The 24,607-nt window shown below is 36.7% G+C and overlaps 1 protein-coding gene across 1 annotated transcript in view; it reads right to left on the bottom strand.

Moving 5' to 3' along the window:
* Positions 1–24,607, bottom strand: part of Atp8a1 (ATPase phospholipid transporting 8A1) — a 222,484-nt gene that overhangs the window by 100,405 nt on the left and 97,472 nt on the right. The window contains exons 18-23 of the mRNA XM_010625163.1: positions 16,395–16,467; positions 14,059–14,164; positions 12,362–12,444; positions 10,519–10,568; positions 8,356–8,425; positions 2,068–2,152 (exon numbers count right to left, since the gene is read on the bottom strand). Of these exons, the coding sequence (XP_010623465.1) occupies positions 2,068–2,152; positions 8,356–8,425; positions 10,519–10,568; positions 12,362–12,444; positions 14,059–14,164; positions 16,395–16,467 (467 nt within the window). The remainder of the gene's footprint in view (positions 1–2,067; positions 2,153–8,355; positions 8,426–10,518; positions 10,569–12,361; positions 12,445–14,058; positions 14,165–16,394; positions 16,468–24,607) is intronic.

The raw sequence follows: 24,607 nt of genomic DNA on the forward strand, positions 1-24,607 counted from the left end.
ATGCTCATAAGTTTTGTAATTCCCTTCATTCTCAGCCAGAAAAAGCAGCTGGGTTGGAAGAAGGAAGAGGCAGAAGCATTTGTTAGCCATGCAAGGAAGTGGTTCCCAAGAAAACAATACCCTCAGGCAAAATCATTTAACACTTATTATGACCAGGACCAGACACTAAGCCTTGTGATCTCAAATCAAATAAAATAATGTTCAGGGGAATATGTCAGGAGCAAGAAGCAAAGACAGGACATAAATACCCAGGGAATTCCATCTTCCATGAAATGCACAGGGTTCTCTATTGCTGGATCACTGAGAGTGGGACTTGCATCTGTGGCCATGTTAGGACATATCTTTCTCTTTCAGAAACCTGACTGGAAAACTTATTTGAGGGTAGCCATACAGTAGAAGGGTCTTTTAGCCCATGCTAAAAAAAATGGAGTGAAGACATGGGCCAAGAATCTAAAATGGAATTAGATTTACCAATCAAATCTAAAAGCCAGAATATCTGTAACATCACAAGCAGGAAGGAGGAAGATGCTCCAAGCTTCTTTCTCCTTAGTCGATCTAGATCAGACCAGGCCAAACTGGACCAGACCAAACCATGTCCTCCTGTGTGATGAGCAGGCCACCTTCCAAGCCCACCAGAGGGAGCTGAACCCTGTATACTGGTATATTCTTACACTTTGGTGAACTAGGAGAAAGGTCTTTGTGTCCCTGCTCTTCAAAACCCCAACCCCTTTTAATTTCTATCTGGCATGGTGGTTTTTGTTTGTTTGTTTGTTTGGTTTATCTGTTTTTTAATTCCTATCTTTTAAAACCTGGGTTCATAAGAAAAAAAAAAGATTTGATCAGGGGTCAGGTCAGGCTTGGTGCCATGAGCTACTGTTCTGGCAGAAACAGGTAAAAATTGAGATGGGAGATTCAAATACACCTATCACCACTGTTGTCAAGGTCAGAGATAAAACTAAAACTTCTTGTAGTAGCTGACCCTCATGTCTAACAGCCCTCACTTCCTTTATTTTTATCTACATCATCTCCCTGGACTGGATACTGTGTGACTTACACAGCCCTGCAGGACAGGGCTAAACTTGTTCACCACAGACGGGGAGGCCACAGAGCCTGGCACATGGTAGGGGTTCAATAAAACATGTTGAGTTGTAACTAAATTTAATGTCTGTTTTAATAGTCATATAGGTTTAATTATTTCCTCTTATTCAGTTTAGAATACAACCTCAGTTCTTTGACTCTTGTTTCTTTTTTTTCTCATTGAGTTTATTGGTATACTGTAGGTATATAGTACAGTTATATTCATCATTGGGACCTTTACGTGACAGGTCTTGATTCTCATTTTTTCCCTTATCCCTGCCTCCCTTCATCCGCTCCTCCCTTCCCTATTTACAAAAACTTTATTTCCATTTTCTCATATTTTTTTCTTTTCCCTTATTTTCTTTCCCCTACCCCTCCCACTTCCCCTATACCTTTAGCCCTTTTCTTCCTATTTCACATTGTCAATTATACCACTAGGATCTTATTTACAATTATAGTTTTTCACACTAGAGAAACTTTAGTATTTATACATGTGTGACTTATTTATTTCACTTAAGAGTATAACCTTTTTTTTTTTGGTACCGGGGATGGAACTCGGGTCCTTGAGCTTGCAAGGCAGGCACCGAGACCACTGAGTTAAATCACCAGCCCAAGAGTATAACTTCAATATGCATGCATTTTCCGATGGATCACTCTAATTTCTCATTCTTTATGGCTGAGTAGTATTCCTCTTGTTTCTTTTCCTAACTTGAGATATAAGGAAAATCCATTCTTAATAGCATATGTGCAGACCCTAGCATATAGAACACAGAGGCTGACACTGTCAATGTTTTAATAAATACAGTTTTAAGAGAGTAAAATAAAACTACTGTGTGGGAATAGGACATACTAAAATCCAACTTATTAATAACACACTTATTGATATCTTACTTCAGGAATCTCTAAAACAGGAACAGTAGTTCTGTAAGGTACCAAAAAGATATAATTTCTTTGTATCTTAATTATGCTTTATTCCGATAGAATACTCACCTTCTGTAGCAAATTGTTCCAAATGTTTTAGGGTAATGTCTTTGTATTTTGAAGTCTCTGCAAGTCGTTCATATATCACAGTATCCTGGAAAGCAAGTATCATGTCATTAATTAAGCCTTTTGAGTTTACTTATGTTGGTATCAGCAATATTAGTACAAATCAGTGTAAAAAGAACCAATCATTTTTAGTGTTCTTTTAGAGCCCAAACTATTTTCAATGATGGTAACGCTGATTCCCTAAAGACACAGAGAAATACAGCTGGGCCACTGTATTACAGGTTCCACATCTGTGGAGTCAAAAAACCACAAACAGAAAATCAAGTCAGGCTTCTGATGGTTGTGTTGGTGCTGAAAATGTACAGACTTTTCCCCTTGCTATTATTCCCTAAATAATACAACTGTGTAATTCTTATTTAAAAGGCACTTACATCATGTTAGGTATTAAAATGATCTAGCAATAAAATGGGGGGATACGTGTATCTATATTAAGCACTGTGTCCTTTTACATAGGGGCTTCGGCAATCTCGGAATTTGGTATCTGGGGGGGACGTCCTGGAAGAAATCGCCTGTGGACATCAAAGAGCAGGTTCTAGTCCTGTGTTTTCATCTTCTTTTGGAAGATGTATCTAGTTACGCCAATGTTTACAACCTCTTGTTCCACCAACATTTCACTTTCTGAATACTCCAAGAGTTCCCTTCACCCCTGAAGATTCTGCAGAACTCTGTAGAGTGTGGAAAATGCTGGACGGAACCAAGCTCAGAAGCCTGTCCCACTGCAACACTTCTGAGGGCCTCCCAGGGGATGTGTCCCAAACTCATTCGATCACAGGGCTTTTCAGAGACTAGAGGACCTTTATGGTATTGGTGATGACAGAAGAACAAACTTTAAGACCACCGAGAGGGTCAGGGGGTACAGTGAGAGAACCTTGGACTAACCAGCAACTAACTTAAATAGCTGAACATTTCTAATTGTGCTGCTACAGCTTTAAGACTATTTGCTTAATTTGCAAAATAAAGTTATAGGGTTATTTTTAAATCCCCCCTTTGGCTTTAGTTTTAAGCACCATTTATTTTTCTCTACTTCTTGCTACTTTATAAATTGCCTATTGTTCTCTTAGTTACTCTCTGGCTTTGGTTTAATGTTTTTAAGAATTTTAGTATTAAGCCTTCACAGTTTTATTATACCAGGAAAAAATAAATCATTTACCTGCAATTACTTTCTCAGTAGTATTACCCATTTTGGGGTCTCCCATCTCAGGGCTGAGATTTCAAAACAAGACTAATGGAGTATGATTTAGAACCCTTGAGGGAAACAGAACTTAGTGACCTCAGAACAGATGGAATATTCCAGGCCCCAATTATGAATTTTGTTTCATTTTTCAGTGGTGGAATGGGAATGGGGGTAAAGCAAAAGGAAATGATAATTTCCCCTTATGGCTCCTTCCTGGAAAGGAAAGGTATAACTTATAGTTCTTTTCCCAGAGGCTAATGAATTTTTCAATGATATTAATATAGGCCATAAGAAAATCTTTTAAAAATTAAAATCAGAAAAACAGAAGCTATTAAGTAACAAAGTTAGGAGATTAAATACTGCAGTGTATCCAAACATTTTAGTGGAATAAAATGACGCTTAGAATAGAAAAAAAAATTAATTTTCTACCTTCTTCGTAGAATTGAAAAAAACAAAGGACAGAAGGTGATGCATTAAACATGCATTAAAATATGCTTTATGTTTTTAACTGACAGTCACAATTGGCTGGCCATGTTTTGGCATAAGAAATAAGCATTCAGTTCTTTCAGCCACGTAACACTCCTTTATTCAGAGGGCTACATCAAGTCTGTGGTGCATGCTAGGAGCTAACAAAGGTTTCTTCCCAGACACTAAAGCATGTACTCGCCAGAGGATCAGGCTTTAGTACCTCCTAAGTCTGTGGCTGAGGAAAATCCTCACTGGATTTAGTTATCTTATGACCTGACCCCCATTAAGGTAAAAGTAAATCATGAGGCTTCTGCACAGCACAAAGTAATCACTGTGTAAATAGTCTAGGTCTTTGAGGAAAGCTAAATTCATGATTAAAATTCCATCTTCAGTGGATTTTTATTCAAAAAGTTGCTGTTTACCTATTAGTCTTTTAGAATAAAGTTTAAACATTTAAGTTTAAACTCTGTCCTCAGAGTGCATATTCAAGATTATTTGTTAAAAGGTTAAAATATTTAATGCAATCTTCAATCATCTCGAAATGTCACTTATATGAAATACTGCAATAATCAATACTGCTAAAGAAAGTACCATAAAATGCAGGTGTCAACAAGAAGGAAGCAGAGGTAAGAAACGAATCAGTCTAATATACAACAAGTCATACTAAAATTATCTAGATAATCTTACTATTGTGGAAAATGGAATCATTTCTGTTATGCTCCACTAAAATGGAGTGGAACTGCAGAAGTAAAAACAACACAGGTCACAGATACTCGCTCCAGCAACTTTCTCTTAAAACCAATCCACTGAAACCACCTGACCTAACTTTAAGACTACAGTATTTTACTCAGCAATCGACAATGGAGCAGCTGGCTGTGTCTTGCAATTGAGCTTTGCATAGTCACCTGGTGTCACATGCCAATCAGAGCTTCTGCAATCCACTGCAAGTTTCAATGAAACTTTTTTTATCCAAATAACTTGTATAGGTTTCTCTAGCTGTGTAAGACTCCACCCATCCATTTTCTGGACATGCCAGAGGCCACTGTGACTTCTGCATGGATGCCTCCAACTGCATTTCTATTCTTGGGTTCTACTGCCAAGTAAAAGTTCTTTCTGGAGATTTATCCCTGCAACTCTGTTTTATTTGGACATGTTGAATGAGCAAACTGACAGTAAGGACTACAATCTACTACGATCTTGTCGTCAAGTTAAACAGTAACGTGAGACTGACCTGACAGAAGAAGCTTGGCCCCTCTGACCTGAGTGTTCGCCAAAGACACAGAGACACATCCATATTTAAATATACACAACCTTTGTGCTTATGTGTGCCATTCATAACCATCTGTACTTTGTCTCTGCTGTGCTAATGAATTATTGAAAGGAACTTATTTCAAATGGGTCTTTTTGTGTATGGCAAAGAATTTTACTTAAGGGATCTTTATTCTGAAATTTCAGCCACTTTATGGTCACTACAGTATTTAATTTATTAGTCAAATTTCTAATTTTTCTCTATTGTATAAGTTTTTCAGTAGAATTCTTGCTTGACTAATTAAAATTTTATTTGAGTAAATGAAACTTTTGCTAAGTTTGCTATGACAGATAAATTGCACATCGTGTACTCCTTTTGTATATTTAAAAATTAACAAAATCATTTCATTACAGAAATTCTAGAAAAGCAAGTCATCCATAAACAAAGACACATGCATACACAAGGAGCTGCTATGTCTTACAGCTACTTTCTCCCACCCTTCCAACTGTGTCCAACCTGAGGTTCATTCCATTCACTGGGTTTTTAAAATTATTCATGACTTTAAATTTACCTTGCATAGAACTCCATTTTTCCTCCTATTTTCTGTTTTTTTTTTTTTATTGAAAATAGGTGGAATTCTTACCTTAGAGCTTTAAGTGTCCCTTGTCATCACACTGGTCTAATGAATGATTTCGTGTTCTAGCTGTTGATGGTGCTCAGTATGTCCTTTAGCATAAGAGTTCCTCATGTGCTTCTGAGCCTTACTTCTGCTGTCCCTCTTTGCATGTGCACCAACCCAGTGGTTTCGTACAGCCCAGGCAGAAGCCAGCATGAGCTTTCTTTAGCCTTTCCTCATGACTGTCCCTGGCAGCCCCTCACTGTCCCTGGCATCAGAACAGGGAGGCTGGCTCCCATCTCATTTTACACCAGTGTTTGCCCTCTGGCCCCACAGAAGCCACACTTTAACCACTGCTTCTTGATTTCAGTCCCAGAGCTTAGGACTCCCACCCAGGTCAAGACTTCATTTCAATAAAACACTTTAATTTTCTATTTCTATTTTGGTCTACAAAGATATTTATCTTGTTTTGAGCTTAGGTTTATCAATTTTCTCTTTATACTAAAAATATCCATCATTGGTATAGCTTTGGAATACAGGGGATATATTACAGTAGGAACATACCTCACTATCTTGACTGGAATGTGTTCTTTTTTGTAGGGGAAGGAAATGTTTGGAATCTCTTCTTTAACGTTTTTATGAGTGCATGTTTATATTATATTATCCTGCCATTCATGGCAGAGAGTTGGTACATGTACATAACACATCTTAACTCTTTTTATATCCTGTTCCCCTCATCTGATTCTATCAATGAACCCTGTCTACCTAGATTTTTTTGTAGTTCCTGTTACCTGTTGGCTCTTCACTCTAGCAGGCTCCCTCCTGGCTCTACTTTTTCCTTTTAGCTCTCCTCTCATTTAAGGTAGTATTTTCTTTAAACAAGATCTTATCAATCCCTGCTTTTAGTTTCTAGCCACACTTATTAAGTCCTACTACTGTATCTGGACCCCAAACTTCTTCCCCCATAAAACTGAGGTATCTCTGCCCTACAGCCTGAATGTAGCTCCCAATTCTCTGCCATGCAAACTGATTTTACCTACTTCAGTCCACTCTATAAGCCAAGAAGCAATCCTACAGTGACCCTAGATAATCCTTTCCCTCAGCACCCACAGGCCATCAGTGAGTAAGTCCTAAATCTTCCTCCTCTATCTTCTCTGTAAAGGTCTGTTTCATCCTTATCAGCTCGTGGCTGGTCTGTCATCAGTGGCCTCAACTAGAGCTGTGTGTGCAGGTTTTCAGTCTTAAATCACCTTCCCAAATAGCAACGGAATGATCGAGAAACAAGTACAATTTCTTGAGCAAGGAAAAAAAGTGACCCACCCCACACTCACCTTTTTACCACACATTCAGCTATTCCCTTTCAAATTACAAATAATTCTCACACATTGCTTGCTGTTTTACATGTTTATGCCTTTTTACTACTTGACCATACTTCACAACCAATTCAGGAGGGATGGAAAACAATGCATTAAGCAAGTTAATATACACATACTATCTTTGTGATCTTTAACGAGAAGTCCAATGGTTTTGGTTTTCATTTAATGCTTCAACTTTCCAACGTTTTTAGGTAGAAGACTGTTGAAAACTAAGAATAGAAGGATGTGATTTGGGTGCTGTAGACCAGGCATATATCAACATTTAAAGTGGGAGTTCTTTTCATTGTGTATGTTACCACTGGGATATGGAGGAGCTTTACAGTGCACCTTACTATTTATTATATCCTAATGTTCTCTTTACACGCATGTCCTTGGCTAGTCTTAAGATCCTGATGCATTGTAGGCTTTGACTTCATATCTCCAAAGTCCAGTTCAGGTTTGGTGTTAGAATGTTCTCAATGAATAAATGTTAGGTGTTTAAATCAATGGGAATATAAAACCAAAGGAATCCTAAAACTAAATTCATGAGACATCATGCGATAATTCTACCAAAATGCTTTAAAACCAAGGCATCTGAAAATTGCATTTCAATGCTTTAAAACCAAGGCATTTCACACTTTAAACAGAAATTTAAATAAAAGACTTGGGCTTCTTAAGTTCAGTTTCCAAATTTCCATGGTATAAAGCAAAGTTGTTTATTCTAATTTAAAATTGCAAAGCTCTAAGCTGGGAAATTTATAAAATAGGTACCAGGAAAGGACAGTTCAAAAGGAAAACACTGATCTTAGTAACAGAAAAGGCCCTAGTCAGTATGTTTTTCATTTTTCCATAAGTATAAACATATTTTAACTAGGAAAATTCAGTTGGAACACACATTACTGTTTCTGTCAATATAATCTGTTAATACTCCAAGGTCAACCAATGGCCAGAAATTGTTATAATTAAAATAAAGACAAACAATAATCAATAATTGCAATAATTATGATCCAATTTCCCCATTTCTATGGTCTTTAAATAATTAAAGTTTTAATTACTAAATTCTAATAAAATTAAAAAAAATTTTTGTATTGTTTGTGAACACAGTTCATATAAGCCTCAAATATTCCATATAAAATTGAATTATAAAAATGACCTAGGCCAATCTTTTTAAACATACCAAATTTACTCTGAAGGAATTCCACATTTCACCAGAAGAAGCTGAACACTGTTACTATAAAACACCAACAAAAGTGGATGTCAGCAACTTCATGTTAAGCATGTGTGTTGCATTTCCATAGCAGAATGCCTAACATGTATTATAATAAAGCATCATAAATCTAAATAGTAAAAGACAAAAATAAAAACTTACAGCTCCTTTGCAGTAAAGTCGTAACTTCCCGGATGGAGTACGAACAATCACTGACATTCTTTTTCTAGCACTGAAAGAAAGAGGTTTTCCACAATGTGTCATCATACTGCCTCACATATTTTAATACTCATAGTAAAAAAATAAACCAAAATATGAGCCCTATCCTCCCACATACACAAACTGTCCCCTGGGTGAATAGTTGGGTACCCTTGAAGTTACATTATGGTTTTTAACCCACCAGGGTACCATCTGCTGTCCTAGAGGAATAATTTACAAAATGGTTCCCTGGAAATCCACAAGAGTTAATACCCACCAGAGCAGAGCAGAGTCTGGCTCCATGTTTTCAGAGGTATTAAAAATGAATTACAAGTTACATCAATTTTAAACATAAAATCACATAATGGCAAACACTAGTACAGTGAAAGACAATTTAGGCATTCACAACTATTGTTTTTCAAAGATTACATCAGTTTTCTCCTATCTGAGAGGAATACATTACAAGACCCCCCAGTGGATGCCTGAAACAAGAGACAGCACCGAACCCTACATGTCCTATATTTTTTCCTCTACATATAGAACCATGACAGTTTAATTTATAAACTGGATACAGTAAGACATTAACAATGGCTAATAATAATAATACAGAACAATTACAACAATATATTATGGTAAAACTTATATACAGCTTTCAAATTGTTTTTCTCCAAAATTTCCATTTAATAATTTTGGAGTGCAGTGGACCACAGGGACTTGCAAGTATGGAAACTGAAATCTCAGAAAAGGTGGGATGACAGTACTTTAGAAATACATTTAATTGGGTCCCCTTTGTTATGACACATGACATTACTCTAATTCAGCCCTTCTTGAATCATGCCTTTGTTTCTTTTTTTTTTGAGACAGGGTCTCACTGTGCAGTTGAGATTGACCTGGAACTCACTATGTAGTCCAAGCTGGTCTCGAACTCACAGTGATCCTCCTGCCTCAGCCTCCCGAGTGCTGGGATTCTAGGCATGTGCCACCATGCCCAGTGATTTATGCCTTTCTTAATCAGCTTTGGATTCAATTTGGGAAGTTCATCAACTTCCTTGCTCCTTTCTTCTCTTGGCCAAATTCCCAAGGGCTTTTGGGAATCCCTTTTGGTGGTAGAGTAGAGAAGTCAGGGAGATTAGTAAAGACAGGATCTCTTAATACCAATGCTCCACACTGCACACCAACCTTCTGTATTTCTCTTAAGAATCTTGCTCTATTAACTTCTGCAAAACCACATAGCACACTTCTTCTACTTTTCAAGTCTTCCATGCTTCTTCCTCAACCAGACTCTGAATTTTGGGATTAACTGGGATGGAGGCCTTAGACACGAAATCTGCTTTCTTTCTGTCATTAAAACCTCCATATCCATCTATGTATGCACCATTTCCTTTAACTTTTTAAAGTGTGAAGGAAATATTTCTCCCCTTATCAGAGACCTTCCTTCCATGTGTCTGTGAACCTTTTCCACATAAATCTCGGGCCTAATCAGTAGAATTGTTTATAGATCATGAGTTGGTATAGTTTTGGATCTTAACTGTCCAACACATACGTCTTTGAAGCTTTGTCTGCAGGGAGGTATGAGGGAAATGTTACTTAAGAGGAGGGATCCAGTGGGATGTCTTAGTTTGCTGAGGTTGTGCTCTGAAGAGCCTCTTTCTTTCAATACCTGGGCAAAGGGAGTTCTTCTGTGCTTTCCACTCCTGCTACGATGTGCTGCCTTACCAGAGGCCCAAAGCAACCAGGGTAGCTGATCATGACATGGACCCTCCAAAATTGTAAGCAAAAATAAACCTTTCTCCCTATAAACTCAGGTGTTCATTACAGTACAGTATCAGGAAGCTAACACACCAACCATCAGACTCCTTGCTTTATACTCTAGACTTGTGAGTCAGATGCTTATATTTCCAAAAGATTTTTTAACTGCCACCAGAAATTAGGAACTACAATGCTCTGAAAAAAGGTGTTTATGATTTACACAGTTATGATAATTAAAAATGTACTAAATATTTTAATGTAATATCTTTCCTAAATTCAGTTAAATAAAAACAAAGCATATTCCAGTTATTTAAAAGGGAAAAAGTAAAGCTGATGGAAATTTATCATATCCAGACAAATCAGAGTAGATTATTTTACCTGGTGAACTCCAGGACATTGAGTAATTCATATCTTTCTTCCTGGCCCAGCTAGGAAAGAAAAGTACAAATGATTATATAGAGTTAGAAATGTCTTAGGCTCCTCAGAAATGAACATTGATCATTTATTTTTACAATAAAAGTGTCAACACAAACAACTGTTTTCTTCTAAAATACTGAAGGCAACTTGGTGACTTTCAGGAAAATAAAACAGGACCTAATCATAAGAAATCTCAAGCACCACAGAAACAGATCTTAGAATAGTAGTCAGACAGGAGGAAAGAGTAGCCCACTGAGACTATCTGGTGTGATGCTACAGTAAAACTGCACTAAGAAACTACGGGCAACAATTAGTCATGGAAAGAAAACAAAACAACTTTTGAAAAGGCAAGGGAGTTATCGTTAAAGGGAAAAATATTTTTAGGAAATAATTTTGTGTTAAGAAACATGAAACTAAAAAAAGAAATATTCTGAATACAACAGTGTTAGCCACGTACAGGTATACAAGACACAGCAAATAATTTAAAAATAAGATATAATTTGTACTTAATCAAATACATATAGATCTTCAATGTATAGCTCAATAAGAATCGTATTATTTGACAAATGCAGTCTATTGAAACACCACCTGATCAAGATTCAGAACATTCCCACATCCCACAAATTCCCCTGTGCTGGTTTCCAATCAGTCTCCTCCCTGCATTAAGGCAACCACTGTCATGAATTGTTATCATAAATCCCTGTTAGCTGATATCAAGCTAAATAGAAATGAAATTAGAAACCCATTTTATGGCCCCCCCTTCTGTCTCTCTTAGAGAGAAGCTGTCTTTTTCTCAATATTTTTTTCTAATTCTTTAGAAAACAAAAAAAGAAATAAATGAAATTAGAAAGGATGTACTTCTTTGTGTCTGGTATTTTATTTCTGGTTGAATATGATATTTTTGAGAATCATCTATTCTGTTGATGAATCAATAACTCATTCCTTCTTATTGTTTAGATATTCCCATTGCAGGAACATTTCACAATTTGTTTATTCTCCTATTGATGAACATTTGGTTTGTTTCCAGTTTTTGGCTATTGTGAATAAACCACCTAAGAAGATTCCATTTTGTTTTGGTGAACATAAACGTTCATTATTCCTATGTAATGGACTATAATTGCAGAGTCAGGTGTAAATTTACCTTTATTAGAAAACTCTTAATTAAAAGGTTTTCCAGAGAGATTATAGCACTTTACACATCTATTAGCAATACTGGCTTGAATATTTGATTATTCTCATTAACATTTGGTGTGGTTGATATTTTAAATTTTAGCCTTCTAGGTGGGTATGTGGTGCTATGTCATTGTAGTTTTATATTTTCTAGGGGACTAATAATGGTTTTTCTTGTGTGTATTGGCCAACTAGATGTCATTTTTTGTGATATATATATATATGATCAAGTCTGTCCATTTAAAAAATTTTCCCTGAATACTTACTTCATCCAAAATTGTAATAATCATAATAAAGATGGAAATATGGAGAAGAGTAAGCAAAAGGCTGACAATAAAAATAAGTCCTCATTTAGAAGAATAGAACAGAAAGTCATACAGAACGGAAAAACACGATCAAACGTTGCGGAACTGATATATAATATCAAACTTTAGTATCAATCACATTTTTAATCACGTTTTTTTTAAAGTATGACATGTATAAATGTGTAAAGAAATGGAAAAAAAGAGAATAGACAGTGGTTGCTTTTGGAGTGGGAAACATCTGCTTTATTATGAGGCTTTTGTTATTGCATTATCTTTGAATTTAAGCACATATGTTACCTTGGCTAAAAAGAAGCTTATAAATAACTTACTGAATCTATAATGACCGAGTCCGGTGTTCTTCCAGTGAAAACAAAATTCAGCTGCTTGGCTGCTCTGACCAGTGCTCCCTCATCTGTTTCAAAGGAAGAGGCAAAAGCAAATATGATGTAAAAAAGTTACCTCAAATATGAGAGAAGCCAGGGATTTAGCTCAGTGGTTCCACCACCTGCCTCGCAAGGCAAGGACCTGAGTTCGATCCCCGGTACCAAGAAAAAGAGAGCGAGAGAGCGAGAGCGAGAGTGAGAGAGAGAGAGAGAGAGAGGAGAGAGAGCGAGAGAAATATATGCACATAAAACAGTTTTCTGTTTAATTAAAATTCTTTTCATTCTGGAGTCTATGGCTGAAATCTGTTTCATTTCCAATTAATTACATGACAAGGTTAGAGGACCAAGAAGAACAACGAGTACTTGAGACACACCTGGGTCCCAACATTTTGTTTCTGAATATTAAATCTCACTGTTAGTCACATATACACCCTTACTAGAAGGATAATTTAAGCAAATTCTTTATACTTACAGACAGATATTTAAAGACAGACACTTAAGACAAATATTTAAGGTTAAACATCTTTCTATCTGACTTCTGATGAAGGAATATGTCATTTATAAAGGAAAAGCATATCCATGTTCTTAGGCAAAACGTAAGATTCAAAAAAACAAAGTGAAGAGTGTTTTTTTTTTTTTGGTACTGGGGATCGAACCTAGGTCCTTATGCTTGCGAGGCAGGAGCCGGAACCACTGAGCCAAATCCCCAGCCCCTAGAAAACCTTTCTTGAAATGAATAGCACAAAAATGTCTTCTTAAGTTTTATCCTTTTTCATTTTAATATGTTGAATAAAGAAAAATTAACATTAATATTTGCGGATTCAATTTAAATTGATTGAAGGGAATTAATGTTTTATTAGCTATTATTTATTAACTACTTTCACCACTGAGTTATAAAATATTTTCAATACTATGACAGGATGTGGGATAAAAATATTCACATAGATTTTATTTTAACCATATGAGATGTACTATTTCTTTCCCCTTTTAGCAGTTTGGCACAAATCACAGGCACTGTGAATACAATTTGAAAATAGCAAAAGTTCTTCAAAATATGGTCTTTTTTTCCCTAAAATTTTACAATTATTAGATTGACTTACCTAATTTTATACTGAAAATGTCTAAAATTAAGCCTAAATATTCAATATTGAAAACTGTGCTACTATTTTATAGAATTCCTTTAAATGTATGAAACTTACCAAACCCAGACAAAAACAAAACAAGATCGCTGTCATTTTCAGAAAAGGAGAGCAGTATTTGAGTTCTTTAGCCGAATACATCACTATTATTAGGTAGGGAATCTACTTATTGTCCCAAAGCAATTTATGAGTAATTGTTTATTTCTAGTTATTTACAAAAGGGGAAATTATTATGTGCATATATAAACTTTTTATTCGCATGATTTTTTAATTCCAATTCCCACATAATTCATGTTGTATACCCCAAATCATATGAAGTTATATATTTGAACACATACATTGTTCATCTGAAAACCATAGTTCCTCTAATTAGTAAGTGAAAATGTTTATTTAAAATGCATAATTTGGTTATCTTTTTAAAATTAAATTTATTTGTATCCACACATGCCAAAGTTTTGGAACCATTTTCTATAGAAAAGTGTTTTATAACTGCTTCATTTTTACCTGGAGATGCAGCCTGATAAATGATTTTCTCCCCTTCTCGCTCTGGTACTGCAGTGTGGCAGACTGCCATCATCGTAAGAAATTCACAAATGATAGGCGCAGTTGGCTGTGAGAAATAGACACATAACTCAGCCTTTTTCTTTTAAACTTTTCGACGCTAATGACAGTAATGTGACTCTACATCTGACTGTTAAAAACACAACTGTCAAACACTGGGGCCTGAGATTATGACCAGGTAGAAGCAAATGCACACTTTTTTCAACTCCATTCATTCTCGCACTTCTTCATTCACTTTCTCAACATTTATAAGGACAAGTTCGTGTTGTTATAGGAATAGTATGGTGAAAAAAAAAGATGAATTCTGTCTTTGGAGGACAGGAAATTCACTTATCCAGTTGTAATTCCTGATCAGATTTAAAGTTCAGGCATTTAATCTTACAGTGGGTTGGGGTGACAAGGACAGGGGATTTCTCTGTAATGCCTTTCCTGCCCTCTCCAAATACAAAAACCTTTACCCGATTCAGGTCTTACTAAACAAAAAACCGAGCTACTCCCATGTACAAATAATGGACTCTGGTGGCCTAAGAAAACTGAAAAGTGGATTGATTCTTTTGCAAGGAGCTAAGCATGGATAGGAGACAGATAGATATTTAAAGTTAAACATCTTCCTATCTGGCTTCTGATGAAGGAACATATCATTCAAATTTGTAAAGGAAAAATAGATCTCTACGTTAGTGGGCAAAAAAATAAGAATCCGAAAACAAAGTGAAGAGATTGGAAAGGTAAATCAGAACATTACTTGAAAAATACTGTGTTCAGTCTAAACAGCAGACAAAACAGTCGTGGTCCCTGGCACGTGACACTTAGACTTGGGGAAGAGATGGAATATGAACGTACAAGTATGGATGGTGTGCTGAGAACTCCAAAGACAATGTGCAAATATGAAAGGTGACTGGGGAGAGCGATTATTCTCAAGATAAGGAGATATTTCTATTTAAGTGGATGAGGGCTTAGCATCACGAAGAACTGAGAGAAGTGATTTCCACCAGGGAGGAGTGGCACATGTCTGAAATGGCCCAAGAGAGGAAAGGATCAAAGTATGAGAAAACAGAAAAAGGACACTGTGGCCTCAGGAGAAAGAAAGGAAAAGTAGCTCAAAAGGAAGCCAGTGCCTCAGGCAGGGGCCAGGTGACATAACTCTGTGAATGAAGAGAGATGCCGGAGAGTGGCTTTGAATAGAAATGGGGCAGGACTTGATTTCCATGGCATCATTCCATCTGACACATGCAACAGTGACTGCAGGGGGACGAGAAGGAAACAAGGACACGGGTCGGGTCATGGCAGCAGCCCACAGCTGGAACACCGGCGCACCGGACAGGAGCGAAATGAAGCAGATGCTTGGCGCATATTCTAGAAGTCAGCACAGATAAGGGCTTGGAGTGCCACGGGAGGTCTGACATAGACCGAGGAGGAGGCATACAGGGCAAGCCCTGAGTTCACAGAAAGAGTAACAAAACAGGTGACGGAGCAATTTACTGGAGCTGAGAAAACAACAGGGAAGAAAGTTGCGAGCTCCACATTTTGTAGGTCCTGATGCAAGTATTTTGTTGAAGATCATCTTAAGGGAAACAAACAAACAAACAAAAGCAAAACAACAACAACAAAAAATACATATAAAGGAACTCATGTGAACACACTGCTAGCTAGAGTCCTACCCAAAGGCAGAGGTGTTAGATCCATCCAGGCTACAGCAGAAGTGTTTCTGGGTAGCAATCATAACTTCAACTTTTGACCTACCGAATTTGAGCAACTGTAAGAAAATACTTAAATTCCAAGAGACCTCGTAATTTAATCTGCTGGAACCCTAGTAAGTGTCACTGGCTTCATAACTCTGTCAGTTCACACTGGGTGGAAGATGTCTGGCATTCCTACTGTAGATTTAGCATTGGTTTTATGATATTGAGCAAGTAACTCCACTTTCATAGTAATTTCAATTTTTTTAGGACTCTCAGCATTAATGAAATTACTACTTTCCTACACAAGAAAATACATTTTATAAATTAACAGTGAGTTGTTTCATATGAGTTCCACAATTATGTAAAATTAAACATTGTGAAGTGATAGAATAAATGATATCAAAACTAAATTTCCAATTACTATGAATTCATGTTGGCCTTGTAAAAGGGATTTAGAAAAGATTATGATATTTATTAAAAATGATTATGGAGTAAAAAGTATATGCATACATACATATATATACCCAAAAGACAAATAAGATAGTTGAGAAACACTAGTTTTTGCTCATTAAAGAAAAGATAATGATTTATATCACTTACATGATTATTCTGGAGATTTTCCAGCAATGATGGGTCATTAAATGTTTTTTCATCTCCAAACTGTGAATTCTGCCTAAAAGGAGAAAAAATGAAGCAAATCTAGCTCATTTATAAAGCCCATTCATCTGTTCATAACTCATTTGTAAAATAATCATTATGCCTGTAAATTTTTAATGAATTAAATGGCTTGAATTTGTAAAGAAGAAGCCACAGTTTTCATGATTTTATCATAAAATATACTGAAGCATTCTAAAATGTGACAGGCAATTGCAGTGTAGTGAAAATATTTCAATTTTATAGTTCATTTTCTTGGAGCCAAATTATATAGTCACATGACATTTAAAAATTAAATTTTTGAGATTCTGGGTATTAATGAAGTTATTGTAAAATATTAATTATTTTACTTTAGCTACACACATTTTTACTGTATCTGTAGTGATAACACTCCATTATCATGTGATATATAAAAACACAATAGACTATATGTGAACCTCTATCATTAACAAATTCTGAGCTAATATTTATAAACACAACACATCTGGTCATCATAAAAGTGTATGGAACTTTTTGTCGCGTGACTATCTTTTGATCCGCAAATGTATTATATACTTCATACGAAATAAACAGAGTCAGTTTATAACCTAGCTATCATTAATTGATGGCCATGCAATTTAAGAGAATCAAAAGAAAAACAAGGAACACTTAAGTAAGAACGTCAAAACAGAGAATACTGTGAAAGAGTGAAAGTACATATATATGAGTTCTGTGCACATGAGAAGTTTCAGAAGTCACCATGGAAAAAAACAAATGTACCTAGTAATAAAGAATTAAAACCCAGAAAGTTTTAATCACAATTTTTACAAGTCAACAGAGTAGTATGAATACCAAGGTACCGAAAATCAAAACTTTCACATTTTAAAAAGTTGGAAAAGAAGGGGAAACTACTGAAGATTGAATTCAAAATAACGGAATACACATAGTATTTTAAATGGAACACATTTCCCCCCAAACTAATGAAGTTATAGTTTATAATAGACATTTATTTACATATAGTAGTTTAGTCTATTATTTAACAAAATTGTAATACATCTTTCTTAGCATGTTATACTTTAGAATTCTCACCATATTTCTGGGAGGCAAAATGAACAATTAATATTATTGTTATGGTTACTTTGGTTTCAAAGTTGGAGAGGAAAATTCAATAACTTAATTTATTAATGGGCAGGTAGAAAAACTGGCATTTTTTTCTTACAAATAGTTGATTTATTAAAAAGTTTATGCGAGCCTTTATAAAGCTTTTTTCTTAATAAAATATATTCATTAAGTGGCAAACTCCTGTAAATCCAGCACTCTGGGAGGGTCAGGCAAGACAGAAAGTTCATGTCCAGCCTTAATGACTTAGCAAGACCTTGTCTCAAAATAAAATATAATAAAGGATGGGGGATGGAACTCAGTACAAAGGCCCAGGGTTCAATCCCCAGTACTGTCCAATCCCAAGTATTCTGTAATGTTTCGTAGTTTATACTTTCCAACTTTGTTAGAGAAACTGAAATGTCAAAGAATATTCACAGTCACATCTTGCATAAGGAAGTAATTCCAGGCTAAAAGCCTTCATAAATCTGAAGATATATCTTATTAATCTTACCAGTAATTTTTTTCATCTCATAAATCCCAGTTGCCATAATTGATATAACTTTCAAACGTATTTCTAATTGGGCAACTTTAGATGTGCGAGTGAAATATTTACACAGACACATCCCTTCTGTTTCCCAGTGAAGGCTTCACCATGGATAACAGGAATTCTTCTCCCAGAAAGTAGCCTCTTTCCCAAGACTGAAAAATCCTGAACGCATCCTCTCATCAACTTGGCTTGGATGACTCAGGCATGGAATTACCGCTGTGCTCTAAAAATCTTACGAATCACTCATTTTTAGTAAAAACAGACAAACAGGAAGCTCATATCATTTAAGAAAAAGACCTATTTAAAAAGTAACAATGTTTATATTATCAGTTGATAAAAATGTATGAATTCGCAAACAGTTGGTCAAAAAAGAAAAGCAAGCCAACACCACTATTCATTAGGTTTTTTTTTTCCCACTAGAAATTTTCAAGTGGCACTTTGCTCTTAAAGAGACAAAAACTTTCTGGTGTTTTACAACCATTAGGCAGGGAGTGTTAATTCAGGAGAGAATGAACATGTAGCTTGCAAGTTCATAATTTGCAGCTTCTTGCAGTCTGATTTAAAAGTTATAATACATTATAATTATTTTTGGTTCATACAAAAATGAAGGATCCCTATAACAAGAAAAATTAATAGAAAATTTGGAAAGTATATGTCCTAATCAGTTATATCTGTTCATATATAACAGACTATGAATTTTTTAAAATTCAAAATTCACGTAACATGAGATAAGTAAAAAAGAAAAAAATTTGGAGGTCATACCTTTTACCTTAAAAGAAAATAAACTCCAGATTGATACAGTATTTTACAAAAATACTCCAGATATGGGGAAAAAAACCCTCAGGAATAAGAAAAACCTAGATTTCATATATAATTTAGAAAAAACAATATAGATAAATCCAACTGCATACTAGTAAATACTTTGTAACACAGAAACTACTGCAAGCAAGGCAAAGAGTCAAAGTCAATAAGCTGGGAAAAATTTTCCCACTTATTAAAAAAAAAAGAGCAACAATACATTACAATAATGGCAAAAGGACAGACACACAGCTCACAAGGAAGGATGTAAAAGTGGCTTTAAATATGCATGCAATCTGACCTTTGTAATCAGACCAATGAATTTTATCAACTTGGCAAGAATAAAGTTTGACAACTCTGTGCTACTGTAATTGTAGCAAAACAGTAAAGCATGCATGTGTTATTGGTAAGAGTGTAAACTGGTAATACAATCGCTACAAAGGACAACTGGGTAAGATTCAAATTAAAATATTTTGATCCAGCAATTCTAATTCAAGGGAATAATTGTATTAGTAATCTGCCTGTGTAAAATGCTCTAAGTACAAATTTATTTTTAGCAGCACATTTTTAATCACAAAATGTTGCTTAAAAATGTGTGGAACATAGAAAGGTCTCAATAACACGTGTCAAATGAAGAGCTGGTACAAAATAACGTGTACAGTATGCTTTACTGCTTCAAAATATGAGGGAAATTAATTTTGTAGGGTTGATCTGGAAGGTTGCACCTGAAACTGGCCACACTGGTGTCTTTAGAAGTAGTCATAGAGGGGTGTTGGAGAGGAAAGGGAGAAATTTTTAAATTCCATTTTATACCCTTTGAATTTGTAACATGTTAATGTGCTGTGGACTTAAAAATATATTTAAAAATATGAACAAAATCCATCAGTTAACTGAAACACATACATACTCTGCACATAGACTCAATGTGTACATTATGCACACGCACACAAGAATACATACATGAAGACAAAGGCAGTGTGGCTGCAAACCACTTCTATGTTCCATAAATTAGCTCCTTTAATGAGTGCAGGGAGTAGGGACGGGAGCATGCTGCTCTCTGGGCATGTGCTCGCACACTTTAACAAGCAAGCAGAATGACAAGCTTCAAAATATCTAACATTCCAAATGTCCCGAGTAGAGAGACTTGTGTTTAACTGTGTTGAATACAAATATAGGACACTTGTCTAGTTAGAAGCTGGTTGCCTGCACTCAACAGTATAATAAAAATATACAACTTTCAACCCATGTCTGAATACGCTCCTACTCAAAAAATCAGAATTCTCTAGGCAACTTCAAAGCTGACAGAATTTGAGTTTTCCTATGTATCTTTAACTTGTTTTAGATACACTTGATTATACCACGGATAGAGAATAAGGGGCAATATGGCCATTTTCTCATTGTGGAACACTGCAAACACGTATGTAAGTTTAACCTAATAGAGGCAATGGCTCTAAGAATAACTATTCTTGGTTTAATGTAGTAAATGAGTATGGGAGTGAGAGACAGCTTGTGAGCACCAACCCACATCTATAGGACACATGCACCTGCTTTTGTATCCAGTCTCCTACAGGCTGTTGCTGAGGTGGCCTCTGCCCTGGCCAGGTGTGCACAGGGACAGGCGTGTGCTTCGCCCGACTAGCCTGAAAGATTTCCTCAATTTAGTCTCCAAATTCATCATTCAGTTCAGAGTAAACTTCTCCTAGGAAGCTGTGCTCTGGGACTACTTATGCTACATGCCGAACTGGGATGGGTTGAAGTGGGGCAGCCCCCTAGATATGCCTCTGGGAAGAAGCCTTAGGCTGGCCAGTCACTTTGGGACCCTTTTCTCAGCCCCCATGTCTGCTGTACCCAAGGTGGTCTTGCTCTTGTCTATAGCCTGCTTCTATGACCACTTACATTCCATTCCTATTACTGATCTCTGTAGTGATAACTTTTCTTATGTTTCCACAATTATCTGCTGCACAGTGAATGGCTGCATAAACATGATGAAGCCTGGCTCTGACGTCTGGGCAGCTCTTGGATGGGTACTTGCAATTATTAGACGTGGGAAACTTCACAGAGAATGCTACCAGTGCAAATGTGTGACTTGGATCCACAGAACCAAAGCCTTGTTGCTTTTCCTACTATGCAGCAGGTGTGTGTAGAGGAGCTGGGGATAGAACATAGGGCCTCAGATACACTCTTTCCCACAGTCACACCCCTAGTTCATGGTGCTGTCAGCCCCAGCTTTCTAATCTCCCGATATCCTACTGGTGTTCTTTGCAAAGAGTAGGGCAGATTCATTTCTTTGGCCTTCTTTGGGGAATTTTCACAGAGGGCAGGCAAAGGCTGGAAAGTCTTCTAGAACTGCATGTTTGCATGCAGCAGGCCCTCTACCCTGGCCTCTGCCTCTTGAAGAGCATGCTTTCTCTTATTGACTTCCCTTTCCAGGTGTGTTAGGTTAATCTGAGTACAGAGCTGCATGGTTCTAAAGAAGGCTACCTGAATTCCCTATTGATCTGCTTCAAACAAAAGGAACCAACAGAGGGCTGGGGATTTAGCTCAGGGATTCGGTGGCCTGCTTCGCAAGCGCAAGGACCCGAGTTTGATCCCTGGTACCCCCCCCAAAAAAGGAACCAACAGAAACAACTGAGCAACCAGGCAGTGAGAACAATGGGCCCAGGTGAATGGCATGAACCCTGCATTCATGTCATTCCTTGGGTCTAGATGTTGTGCGGACTGTGCTCACACTCCAACATCTCTGAAGATGCCTAACTACCTGGTGATGATTACAACAGAGGTAGAGACCCAGCTCTACGAGCAGTCATTGTTCTACTTTAATAATTTATTTTATTAAAATAATGTAAGCTTGAGCAAAGGCATACACTGGCTTTTCTAAGTTTCCTATCAGTCTTGGAATCTATTCTGGAGGCCAGGTGAACACAAGCCTCTAGCATGCTGCACGATACACTTTGCAATGGACTTAGTATAAGACAAATGCTGGGATACCAGCACTTGCCTGGCAGTCACGATCATCTGCAGCAGGCAGCGTAGGATACCGGCTTCCTGGATAAGCTCACAGCATACTGAGAGTGGTCTCCAAGTTGATGCTGACTCCTTGGTGGCTTGAGGTAGAACTGTCAGAAGAAAGCTCTCCAAGGCGATAAGCACTATGAAGAGTAGCTTTTCCCCAGTCAGCACCATCTAGGGTCTGGGGGTGTGTGCCCATTTCACCAGTCTGGAGGGCTCACTCTTTGCGGCAGGCAACACTGCCTTGCTCAGGGTAGAGGCAGCCCACAGAAAGCTGTTTTGTCAAAGGGTCTGCATGCCCTGCTTTTCAACAGCACAGCTGCTTCCAAATCAAAAGTCTGTGTTGGGAAACTTAGGTTTTAGTAATGACTTTGTTACTAAAAGACAAGTTGAGATAAGTCCAAGAATATGCACAAATGATTAAACTCAAAATATTTTTAGTAAAGCCTGGTTTTGATCAAAGTAATGGGACCCAGTTATCTGTATAACTTAAAGTATTTCTGAAGATAATTACAAGAGGAGTTTCAAATCTATTCTGTGAAAGGCTGTATCACAGGGATAAATAAATTACCTGCCAAGTGGACTGCTTTGAAGACTAATGCTAATATAGATGTGTGAGATCTCATTATTATGTGGTCACACCTGGAAGAATGTTTTAGCGAGCCTAGTTTTTGCAGCAGAATAAATAAATATATTCACTCCAACATAATTATAGACTGGAATGAAATGGGGAAATAAATGACTAGAAAATAGAAATCAGTACTATCCACTGTATAATGTGACAACACTCAAAACCACAGTGAAATGATTACACACAGAAAACATTAATCACACTGGAGAATCAGCCTCATTATCATTTGCTTTAAAAAAACTATCAGAATAATATGAAACTATATGAAATAGTTAAGAAAAGCTGAAATAATGTTATCTGAGATTTGCTTCAAAATAGTGGGAGGAAAGCACAGATAGATTGAAATTGGCCTTGAGTGCATTCTGCTGAAGCAAGTAATGGGCACTTTTTTTGTTTTTGTTTATGCTTAGAATTTACTACAAAAGCAAAAAATGGTTATGGAAATATATTGTTTTGGCAAATAAGCATATTTCAATGGCTACACAGATATTAAAATAAAAGATCTTTTTATTTAATCCCCGAAGTTTTGATACTATCAATTTAGGGATGATAGCCTTTTAACGGAAAGGAATTAATCTGTGAGGGTATATGCTTTGCCGTGGTTGCTGGCAGCAATGAGAAAACCATACCATTACTGGAGTAAGTAGCCACTAGTTGGGAAAAATCTTATCTATGTAAACTATATTCATAGTATCATGGTTGAGATCTAAAATGTCCCCCCAAAGTCTTATTTATTCAGAAGTGGGGCTTTTTAGAAGGTAACTGTATCATGAGGATGGTACATTCATCCGGCCTCATCCACTGATGAGTTCATCATTGAATGTGTGGCTAGGAGGTGAGTTGCTGGAGGTGTGCCTACGGAGGGGATTTCTACTCTGGCTCTTTCACTCTCCCTCTGCTTCCAGCCCTCCATGGCTTGAGAAGCTAGCTTTCCTCTGCCACCCTCTTTCACTAACGCCATTTCTGCCTGGAAGCCAGCCAACCATGGAGTGAAATCTCTGAAACCATGAGCCAAAATAAACCTCTCTTCCTTAAGTTGTAGGTGTCAGGTATTTTGTTTGAGTGACAGGAAGGTTAACTAATATAAATATATTTAGATGCGTAGAGTTATAACCATCATCTTATTATTTTTATTGTCAAGAGAAAGTGTTTGAAATGGTTTGCCTTCAAACTTGTATGGAGTATGTTTTAACTTGAAAAAACTTTTTTTCAGAATCAGGGATTGAGCTCAGGATCATGTGCTTGTGAGGCAGGCACAGTGCCACTGAGCTAAATCTACAGCCCCTAACTTGAAATTTTGGTGGTGAATACTCATTCAAGTGGGATAGTAAAGTAGAAGCAACTCAGCAGGTTTACATATGGATTTCAGTGAACTTCAAATTAAAAGGTGAAACTACTGAACATCTAGCTTGGAGTGCACTTTCAGAGTTCTGATTTATAGCCATCTACACTCCCTACACTTGAAGACCAGCAGCATGAAAAACACAGTCAGATGCCTGCAACACAAATTTCAATGAGGATTGTACCCGATCTTGATTTCCTAGGCAACACAAAGCCAATTGGATGAGCTTGGGCAAATCTCAGGTTTATAAAGGTACAAAGTTGTGTATCTGTGTGAACTTTCCATCAGTCAAATTTACCTGCTCTGCTTGCTCTTGCTTAATGACACAACAATTTACTGAAATAAATTTGAGGTTGAACAATATTCAGTGAAAAAAACAAACAAACAAACAAACAAACAAAATAAATTACCTTGAAGTTGCAAGGCTCTAAAAGCAGGTATTTTTAAAAGTCCATAGGATATAATGTAACCACCTATGCCAGGTTTTAATTCTGACTCCCACACTTGCCAGCTATACTCTTTGAGGCCAATTACCAGCTTCTCTGCCTAAATTTTATCAACTCTAAAATGGTCATGTCAAAAATGTCATGAGAGTTAAGTGAGGGCCAGCAAAGCTAACACTCAATGTGGACTTACTGTGCCCAAAAACTCTTCAGAGCATCTCAGAATAGAATGCATTTCATCTATGAAACTTCCTAAGGATGTAGCTATTATTACTGGACATAGTCTTGCCAATATGGATAGGCAGACAG

Source organism: Fukomys damarensis, unplaced genomic scaffold (genome assembly GCF_012274545.1).
Source record: "Fukomys damarensis isolate Sample0158 unplaced genomic scaffold, DMR_v1.0_HiC HiC_scaffold_35, whole genome shotgun sequence".
In the NCBI taxonomy this organism is placed as follows: domain Eukaryota; kingdom Metazoa; phylum Chordata; class Mammalia; order Rodentia; family Bathyergidae; genus Fukomys; species Fukomys damarensis.